The sequence below is a fragment of the Merops nubicus genome, unplaced genomic scaffold (genome assembly GCF_000691845.1).
Source record: "Merops nubicus isolate BGI_N331 unplaced genomic scaffold, ASM69184v1 scaffold12582, whole genome shotgun sequence".
Lineage (NCBI taxonomy): Eukaryota > Metazoa > Chordata > Aves > Coraciiformes > Meropidae > Merops > Merops nubicus.
Genome location: NW_008591605.1, coordinates 7,752 through 18,395, shown reverse-complemented (window position 1 = coordinate 18,395; position 10,644 = coordinate 7,752). Strand labels below are relative to the sequence as shown.

Here is a 10,644-nt window from a genome sequence, read left to right as displayed (position 1 = left end):
CCAGGGATGGGGCCGCCACCACCTCTCAGGGTAGCCTGGGCCAGTGATCAGCCTCCCTCACATGAACAACTTTTCCTCATGTCTAAGCTAAATCTGCCCTTTCCTTCGCTGGGTTAAAAACCGTCTGGCTGGCCGCGCCCAGAGGGGTGCGGGGACGAGTTAAATCCAGTTGGCAACTGGTCACAAGCAGTGGCCCTCAGGGCTCAGTTTTGGGACTAGTCTTGTTTAGTTTCTCTATCAATGACCTGATTGAGGGAATCAAATGTACCCTCAGCAAATTTGCAGATGACACGAAATTAAGTGGGAGTGTTGATCTGCTTGAGGTTAGGAAGGCTCAATAGAGGGATCTGGACAAGCTGGAGCAATGGGCTGAGGTCAGTTGGATGAGATTTAACAGGGCCAAGTGCTGGGTCCTGCACTATGAGGTTCAACAAAGCCAAGTGCGGGCTCCTGCAGTTGGTTCATAACAGCCCCAGACAACACTACAGGCTTGGGAAGGGGTGGCTGGGAAGCTGCCTGGCAGAAAGGGACCTGGTAGTTTAGGTGGCCAGCTGACTGAACATGAGCCAGCAGTGTGTCCAGGTGGCCAAGAAGGCCAATGGCATCCTGGCCTGGATCAGAAATAGTGTGACTAGCAGGAGCAGGGAAGTGATTGTGCCCCTGATCTCGGCACAGGTGAGACCTCACCTTGACTGCTGTGCCCAGTTTTGGGCACCACAGGATAAGAAGGACCTTGAGGTTCTGAAGTGGGTCCAGAGAAGGGCAGTGAGGCTGGTGAGAGGGCTGGAAAACATGCCTTATGAGGACAGACTGAGGGAACTGGGGTTGTTTAGTCTAGAAAAGAGGAGACTGAGAAGAGACCTTATTGCTCTCTACAGCTACCTAAAAGGAGGTTGTAGTGAGTCTGGTATTGGTCTCCTCAAGTTGCACCAGGGGCGGTTTAGATTGGATATTAGGAAGAATTTCTTTACTGAAAGAGTGGTCAGGCACTGGAACAGGCTGCCCAGGGAGGTGGTGGAGTCATCATCCCTGAAAGTGTTTAAAAAATGAATAGCTGTAGCACTTGAGGCTATGGTCTAGTGGTTAGGGAGATGTTGAGATGAAGGTTGGACTTGATGATCCTAGAGGTCCTTTCCAACCATAGTGACTCTATGATTCTATGATTTTCTAGCTTAAATCCATCACCCCTTGTCCTGTTGCTACAAACCCTTGAGAACAGATCTTCCCCTGCCTTCTTATAGGCCCCTTTCATGTACTGGAAGGTCGGTATAAGGTCATCCTGGAGCCTGCTCTTCAACAACCCCAGCTCCCTCAGCCTGTCTTTGCAGCAGAGCTGCTCCAGTCCTCTAATAATTTTCATGGCTCTCCTCTGAACATGCTCCAACAGGTCCTCATCCTTCTTGTGCAGGGGGCTCCAGAGCTGGACAGAGCACTCCAGGGGAGGTCTCCCCAGGGCAGAGCAGAGGGGCAGGATCCCCTCTCTCCATGTGCTGCCCACGCTGCTTTGGATGCAGCCCGGTGTGTGACTGGGCTGCGAGCGTGCGCTGTTGGCTCCTGTCCAGCTTTTCGTCCACCAGTACCCCTGAGTCTTTTTCCACAGGAAGCTCTCTAGCATGTCCTCTCCCAGCCTATACTGATAACGCTCGTTGCCCCTGCTCTTGGCCTTGTTGAACCTCATGAGGTTCCCCTGAGCCCACCTCTCCAGTCTGTCCAAGTCCCTCTGGATGGCCTCCCGTCCCTCTGGCATGTCAACTGCACCTCCCAGCTTAGGATCATCAGCAAACTCACTGAAGTGACTGCCACTGTCAGTGTCATTAATGAAGATATTAAACAAGATGGTCACATTCCACCCGCCGAGGGCAGGGACACCTCCCCCAGAGCAGCTCACTCAAAGCCCCGTCCCAGCCGGCCTGCAGCACTTCTGGAGATGTCCAGGCTAAACCTGGCCTTGCTGGGCTTAAACCATTGCCCCTTGTCCTCTCACTACAGGCTGCTTTGGACAAAAGTCTTTCTCTGTGTTTCATCTAAGCCCCCAGACACCTGCCCCCGGTCCACATACTGGGCATGACATCTTATGGTGTGGAGTACCCCTTCTGCTGGTTCAGGTCAGCTCTCCTGGCTGTGCCCCAGCTCCACGTGCACCCCCAGCCTCTGTGGCACGGTGTTGTGGGAAACTGAAATGTCCTTCACTTAGTACAAACCCTGCCTAGCAACAACTGAACTGTCCTTGTGGGATCAACGTTCCTCACATCCTAAGTCCAAACCACGCCACTGAAACAGCTTCTAGGGTGAAAATTAACATTATCCCAACCAAAACCATGATAAACAGATACAGGTTTGTGAGGATAAAGTGTTGGCGTGACAACCACTCCAAAGAGAAGATGGTGGTGCCTCTGATTCATCTATGCTGTTAGGAGTTGCCAGATCTGGTGGCCTGACAGAGGTGAGGCTGCTACAGCTCCAGTCAGGTGTGAAGCTGAGAGTGTAATCTTCCTAAGCACACACAAACATGTACAGCACACGTACGTATGCACCCAGCACTCACACAAAGCACAAGCAGATGCCTCCTGGTCCCTTCTCTGGCTGACCAAGATGAAGCTCCACCACTGGGAAACATACACATACTCACAGTGCAGATCACCCCAGTAGCTGGGCTTGGCCACTGGACCTGCCCAGTATGAATGAGCTCTGAATGGCTGCTTCTCCCCAGCTGCTGGCACCTGGACACATCAGACCCCCAAGTGTTGCATCCCCCCACAGTTAGTTGCTGGAATAGAGCCCCTTGTGCACACCAACGTACGCGTGACGTGCACCGTGGGTCCCTCCAGTAACAGTGATGAGACTCTTGGTATCTTTGCTTTCTCCATCTCCCTCCCTCCTGCACAGAGAAACACACAGAGACAAGTGGGTCTCCCTCAACTCCACACCTTACAGTCTCTCCAACAGTTGGGCTGGACCCCTGGTCCTTCTGACAGTCAGTTCCTCCAGATGTCTCACAAGCAGAGGCATAGACACACCTGGTTCCCAAACCCTTTCACCTAGTTGCTGGCTCATCTGGCTTGATACTCATTAGTGATTATATACTGATATACATACTTCCTTGTGCTCCAATTATGAGCACCCAAGACATGTGGGACCCTGTGATCTGTGACCTGACACAGTTTTCTGGCACTTAGATCCTCAGTAATTCCAGTTTCTGGCACCAAATATGTGCAGGCTTCTGTGACCCACGGCCCCCACTCCAGTTGTGGGCACTTAAATCCTGGTGCACACACATGCACACAAGAATGAAGGTGCTCAGCCAGAAGGAGTCAGACGTGTCAGAGGGCAGGACAGACTCTGCTGATCAGGCACAGGGCATGGCTGGACACTCCTACTGATCAGCAACCTTTTCACATGCAACCAGCTACTTGTATCCCCTTTCCCTCCATTTTCCTGTGCTTGATCATCCCAAACCAGCTAGACTCACCCCTTCACCCACCTTTGGTTCCTCTGCTAAACATCCCATTGTAAGTCTTGTGCAGTCCCCAAATGCTCTTACCCTGCATGCCACAACGTTTTCCTTACCCCTAGGCAGTAAGCCCACGCAGTCTGCAAGGCACTGTGACAACCTGTCCCATTGACTCATTGTGGTTGGTCTCACCTCCAGGTCCATGGGGCTGATGGCTCCCTTGTGACAGCCTTAGAAGGAGCCAGGACAGGGGCTTCATTTCTCTTACTGGGTCATTTGAGTCCCCCAGCCTGTGAGTGTCTGGTTTTGCTCCTCCGTGTTTGTCCAAATGAGGCTTTTATGGGTTGACTGCACTTCTGTGGTGGTTCTGGGATTAGCCACATCAGGGGATTACTTGGGTTCCCCCACCTGCCACTGCTCCTCTGTGCCTTTTTGTGTGTGTGGAGATGAGCTTCTTCCCACATAGCCTAGTATTTATGATGGGCTACTTCTGTAACACCTTCTGGTCCTATCCACTAAGTTACCCAACACTTGTACTTCAGAAAACTGACTCTCAAATCCAGATAGAGGAACAGATTTCTACTGCACCTTAAATCCCACATTTTGTAGCCTTTTCCTCTTGCCTTCATGTATAATTATATCAAGGGTAAAAGTAGGGTAGCGTACCAAACCAGTATAGCTCCTGATGCCAATGTCTGATTAACCTTCTCACCCTTTCTGGTTTGGCTTCCAAAATAGGAGTGGTTTCCTAGATTATCTTGCGCCACCTTTCCATTCTAAGAAGACTGTTTGTATTGTTGAAACTTTTGGGTTTGTAAATCAGCCTCTAAGCAGATTAACATTTATAATTGGCTTGTGGGAAATCAGATCCCTCACTTAACTGACACTAAGGTCAAACGTGGACAGGAGCGGACGGGCAGTGCTGTGACAGGAGCTGGAGGAATACGATCATTCCCATAGCATCATTCCTCTGACTGCACTTACGCATGGGGAACAACAGCAGCTCCACAGTGGATGATCTGCAGGCTGTTGAGATCCACCACTGGTACAAAAAGTTCATGATGGAGTGTCCTTCTGGACAGCTGACAGAGCATGAGTTTAAACAGTTCTTTGGGCTTCGAGGGCTGGATCCAGAGGCAAATGAGTACATTGAGCAGATGTTCCGCACCTTTGATATGAACAAGGTGAGTTCTCCAGCATGGAAATTACCTGCCTTGTGCTGCTTGAAAGCAAACCAACTCCTGCACCTTTAGAATCCTTGGTTTTCGCTTACAAACACTGGTGGGAAAGCTGCTGAGGGGCACTAACGTAAAGCAGCTAAATGCAAGGAGCAAATTAATGTGCATAAATAATGACATAGATAATATCACCCTAGGTAATAACACCTTATTATTCAACTACCTTGTGCAAGTTCATCTCTGAATTTTGAGAATTCCTTGCTGTGTATTAGTTGACTTGCTTGACTAGCAAAATACTAATGAAAGGAGGTTTCATTCTTATATGTTCTTATTATTCAAAAAGATATCTATATTAGTAGAGAATAGAGGAATTAAACACAACAGAAATTATTACAACATTCACAGATGAAGTACTTTCCAGGTGTTTGGCAGCTGAATTTAATACTGCATAGGCAGATGATCTATGTGGCTCTCCTCAGTGCCAGGAGGTATGGCATGGAGCAGGAGCCAGGAGGTAGATGCTGTTCCTTACTGTAAGAGGTGAGCACAGACTGTCTGTAAGGTAAGAAACAGTAGCCCCCATAATTCCTTTAAGCATGCAATATCCCTCACTTTTGCCTGTTTTCTTATCCAGTTATACTTAAGCCTATGCTTGCAGGCCTCTAAACTCAATGACAGAGAAATTTGGGGTTATGGCAGCCTAGGAAGATCGGGCCTTGCTCTCTACCCTGGGGTCCTGAAATGGCTGGACCAATGTCTGTGAGTCAAGGAGGGACTAGTCACAAAGACATGAAACAAATGGAGAGTCAGAGGGCCAGTTTTGAAGAAGGAAAGCCTAGGGAACCAGCAAAGAACTTTGGTTTGGACAACATGTGAGAAGGCATAAGGAGTTATGGAAAGTTAAGGAATATTACAAAATTCTTAAAGGTAAGGGGGTAGTAGTCAGGCTCCATTAGGGCAGCTGAGGTCATGCGGTGGATGTCATGACTGGAAATGACTGAAAATCTTAAAGAATATCCTTTCTTATCCTAAAGTTCTCTGTGCCCAGCATGATGATAGTGAGGAGAAGTAGTTTTATAAACTAAACCAGTGCGTTTATGGGTCTTGCACAAATCTTTCCTTTTACCTCTGTCATTTCCTGGAATGTTTAAAGACTTCAAAATTTGTTCAGGGACGTTACGCATTCCAAAGTTCTCTTTTGAGCCCCATGTTATGCAATAAACAATGTTTTTAGAAGACTCTCAAATTCAAATTTAGTCATACAAAGATAAAATGCTATCTTCTAAATGGTCACAGTGATCACAAGAGGAGTGAAGTAAGTGTGTAGCAACTAGTGGAGATGGATCTACATTAGTTAATCTTAGCCTGTTCAGAGTTAGCCACTTAATCTAAGCTCCTTTTATAAACAAGGGCAAGGAACAAGAGCACTCAGAGGAAGAGCCACGCCAGTAATACAGACATTGGCAATGGATGGAATTATCTGCCCTCTGGACCTTCAGATTCTGAGAACTCTGCTGAGGACAAAGAGGATAAATTTTCAGTAGAGTTATTTTATAGATTGCAGTCATGCCCTCCCTCCCACCTTTAGAGCTGATTATCTTTGTTTTCAGTGACAAACTTAAAAAAAAGTTATGAAAAACTCACATAAGCCAAGTACTGCAATGATCCTGAGTGAATATTTTAAAAGGTTGTGATCCTTGCTGTAAAAGAGTAGTGCTCTGCTGGTCCACCTACATTTGCTTTTTACATGTGTTTATTTACATCCATTCCAGAAAGATGTCTGTCTCTATTTAAATACCTCAATAAACAGAAGTCTCTTCGTTTTTTTTGCTCTGTAATCTGTTGAAGTAGTTATTCAGAGTCTTTGACAGAGATATGCACTTTATTTGTTATTTGTTTTTAACTACTTCAAATTTTAGTCAGTGTTAAACCAGCTGTCAAATCATGTTCTGTGTATTTTAAAAAATATCTTTGGGCACCTTTTTTTTCAGAGAATGGAGAAGAGATCTGTGGCTTACTGAAATAGCAGTAGTTTCACACAAAGACAAAGCAGACTAGTATGGAAAACCTAAGGCAGAATTCCCTTCCGTTCTTGCTGCCAGGGCTCTGGAGCAGTCTCCTCTCCCGGCGGGCCATAGGCAGTCAGCTCGGGTGGACAGAGGGGTTCACACCCACCATGAGGAGTGACAGGTGCCATTTCTGCAGCTGGCGAGCTCCCAGTAACCTAGACATGGAATAGATTATGACTTTGGGAATCCAGGTATTTAGGAGATCCTAAAGGTGGCCAGAGAAATAGCATGTGTGTGTACTACAGCTCTTCCCTAACTCCAAGTGTCTGTGCCATTTGGTTTTCTTTCTCTTTTAGGTGTGCGTCTAAAGAGCAATAAGGTAAAACAGCTCCAAAGCCATAACTCCCTCAGTTTGTTCTGTCAGAATTTGGCTTTCATTTTCCCACAGGATGGATATATTGACTTCATGGAATACGTTGCTGCACTCAGCCTCGTTCTCCGTGGGAAGATGGAGCAGAAACTGCGGTGGTATTTCAAGCTCTATGATGTGGATGGCAACGGCTGCATCGATCGACATGAACTGCTCAACATCATTAAGGTGAGTACCCAGGGGTCTGTGTTCTTGCCTCCTTCCTTAAAGACAAATTCCACCTCACAAGTAAGACTTTCACTATTCCCTGCATGGATGATGATGGATCAGACCTTCTCTAACAGCATTCTTTCTTTAACCAGAATCCTCCACAATCCATAGTCCAGGACGCAGACTTGACAGACTTTTCTTTACCACCACAGCATATGTTAGAGCACAGCTAACTCCATAAAATTGTTTTAGCTGCCTGTGTGCATTTGGCTTGTGTGGCAGGGTTTTGTTAGCAGGGGAGGGGCTACAGTGGTGGCTCCTGTGAGAAGCTGCTAGAAGCTCCCCTGGCTCTAAGCTGGACCTGCCTTTGGCCAAGGCTGAGGCAATCAGTGACGGTGGTAGCACCTCTGCAATAAGATATTTAAGAAGGCAAGTAGAACCTGCTGGGGAACCTGCACTGGAGAAAGGAGTGGGATATAAGACAAACAACTCTGCAGACACTGAGTTCAGTGTCTTTTTTGGCAGCCTTAGGAAGTTGCCGAGGTGATATCTAGTAAACTGAAGAAACTCAGTGAGTATCAGAAGCCAAAAACTAGAAAATTAATAGTCTTAGAATCAATATGTAGGCTCTGGAATCATATATTTCATGGACATCCTTAAACAAAGGAAACAGGCATGGAAAGAAAACAGAATGCTGCATTGTATGGTTATGAATAAGATGAATAATGCTTAAACTTTACAGTGAGCTTTAGGGAGAAGCAGGACATCAGGAAGAAGTATGAAAATAGGAATAGGGAAAGCAAGAATAGAAATAAATGACCACAGCATATAACAAAGGAATTTTATGATGTCAACAGCAGAGAGTATTTGACAGTGTTTACTTGGCTTGGTGGACCACAGGGTAATAGAAAGTGGATCAGGCAGGTGGATCCTGATTCTGTCATTTCTGCAGTGATTAAAACCTCTACCCCATCAGATTTAAGGTGATCCTCTGGGTTTCACTGCTCATTCCAAGCTCCAGAACCATGCTCCCTTTCACCCTTCAGTGCCAACCATAAGCCCTGATGATTTCTGCCAGGCTTTTTTATGAGGCTGGTTCATTTGTATGGGGAAGGTACCTGGTGTGACTGTTGTGTTCTGAATCTACACTGACAGGATGCAGTGGAATCAGTCTTTCATTTTGGGAGCCATTAGGTTGTTTCCTATTCTTGCTCTTTTCTTTTAGGCTATCCGAGCTATTAATGGTGGTGACCATGAAACTAGTGCAGAAGAGTTCACCAACCGAGTCTTCAACAAGATCGATGTGAATGGAGATGGTAAGATTCCTGGTTTTGTCATCAAACTCAGATGGACCCTGTGCTACAGAGAGACATCTGTGTCTTTCTTTCTTGATGGAACTTTAGACCACTTCATTTTATTTTTGCTTGTTATATGACTTCTCATCCAGTAATTCATTCCCCATGAATTTAGCTAAGGCATTTTTCTCCTAGAATCATTGTATATAATCAGTATGACAGGATTTGTTCCCTGTACTAAGTCTCAGCTGTGTTCTGTCCACATGAATTTGGTAGTGGGCTTTTGAAGTATTTTGTTTTGGTTTTTTTTTTCATTGTTGTTTGTTGCTGTGTAGCTTATGCCAGAGTTAAAAGTGGAAAATATTAACAGATGGCCACAGCTGCTCCTATATATTTCAGCATCAGGGAATGGAAGAACTGGAGTTTAATGTTGAAGTTCAGAGGTTCTTCACTAGGTCTGCTACAGGCAGTATAGCAAGCACATTAAGTGCTATGGACCAGTCAGTAAAACACTGGCCAGTGCCACTGTCCCTGAGATATTTCTTTCCTTGCTCCTTCATGTGCTCACCACCTTCTGACGTGATCTTTCGTCATTCCAGAAGAACTCTGCCAAGCTCTTTCTCTGCACAAGGACTTTTTAGCTTAGGACAGAAAACCAATTTCTGCCTGTCACAGCTTCCTTCTGTCACGTTTTTAAAAGATGAAAACCATCAAATATGGGGCAGGTTAGACAGGTTAGCTGCCAACAAGGAGGCAGCTAATTGAGTCTTATTTATAGGAAGCTGTGATCCCACTCCTTAGCTACATGCTTCCTCTATTCTTTCTTAAGTACCTTTCCCTTGTTTGGAGAAAAAAAAAAAAAAAAAAAAGAAGCTGGAGTTGCCTGGATATCAAGGAAGTTTTATGTAACCTTAAAAAGACTCCCTGAGACCTCTGTGTGGTTTAGAACAGTGCATGTATAGTAAGTGGTCTCTAAAGTTAGATTACTGTCTCCTTTTCCTGTTAGAATGTGGATTAGAATGATTCTGATGTATTCTGTCTATGCCTGATACAGGTGAACTTTCTCTGGATGAATTTGTGGAGGGAGCAAGGAAAGACGAGGAGTTCATGGAGGTTATGATGAAAAGTTTGGACCTGCAACACATTGTGGCCATGATCAACAACCGTCGGCATAGTATATAGATGAAGCTGGAAGAAAATGCTGTACCAATAGAGAGAAGGGTGTACATACACCAGAAAGGAGAGACAGCATTTTTTAAACCAAACAAAATTTTCATAAATGCATGTGTGGAAGTAGGAACAGAAAGACACTGCTATATTTGTGTACCCGAGTTTATGTTCCTGAACTAATATTGAAGCTCAGCCACATACATGCAGGGTAGGTTCAGAAAAACTGAATCTGGGTGGCAGTATTTGACATGACTTCCTAAAATTTAAAGGCCATGTTTCAGGGCACAAATTCCTTCTCATTCTGTGTCACAGATTGTCACTTTGCAATGGACTAAAAACAACACTAAGCTTGCGAAGAGCAGTAGCAGATCTGCATGGTGGAGCGTGGAGAATTTCTGACAGGTACAAAAGAAGATCTTCAAACTGTTATGAATGTAGAGAACTATCAAAAGAATGTAACTTCCACTGTTCTTGCCATGGCATTAGATCATAAACACCAGCACGTTTCTCTGTACCAGGCATGCTTGCTTGGATTGGGTAGTCTCTACAGAAGTAGCTTTATTCATAAAATCTCAAGAGCTGAAAGAAAAATCAGTCTTTAAGGCTGATAGTGACAAATCTGTTCCCAGCTGCACTGTCAGTAATGCTGCTGTTTGCAGCTTTCTGTGATCAAAGAATTCTTTACCAGACAAGTCAATGGTTCAGGAGCAGCTTCTGTAACCAAAGAAAATATGCTGCTCAGTTTCCCAAAGCAGAAGAATTACCTGAGAGATCAAATCTTTTTTTTAAACTCATTGTCCTACTACTCTCATACAACTGAATAAATGAAGTATGTGAAGATGATCATAATATGGTTGCTTCACACATCCTTTATTGGTCTCTCTTTTTATTACTGAGGAGAAAACCTAAAAAGTAACAGAAACAACTCAGCAAGGTGACCTGTGAATTCTGCAGTTCATGT

General features: G+C 45.3%; 1 protein-coding gene across 1 annotated transcript; it reads left to right on the top strand.

Moving 5' to 3' along the window:
* Nucleotides 1-4,316: 4,316 nt before the first annotated feature.
* Nucleotides 4,317-10,039, top strand: LOC103782554 (guanylyl cyclase-activating protein 1-like). The gene is made up of 4 exons (XM_008950323.1): nt 4,317-4,635; nt 7,087-7,236; nt 8,444-8,534; nt 9,568-10,039. The coding sequence occupies exons 1-4, from the start codon at nt 4,438-4,440 to the stop codon at nt 9,693-9,695; spliced, it is 567 nt and encodes a 188-aa protein (XP_008948571.1). The 5' UTR covers nt 4,317-4,437; the 3' UTR covers nt 9,696-10,039.
* The last annotated feature ends 605 nt before the right edge of the window (nt 10,040-10,644 follow it).

Bases quoted from the DNA above. Each gene is read 5' to 3' on its own strand.
- LOC103782554 (XM_008950323.1), top strand. From the start codon at position 4,438: ATGGGGAACAACAGCAGCTCCACAGTGGATGATCTGCAGGCTGTTGAG. The intron at 4,636-7,086 runs GTGAGTTCTCCA...ATTTTCCCACAG, and splicing joins GCACCTTTGATATGAACAAG to GATGGATATATTGACTTCAT. The intron at 7,237-8,443 runs GTGAGTACCCAG...CTTTTCTTTTAG, and splicing joins AACTGCTCAACATCATTAAG to GCTATCCGAGCTATTAATGG.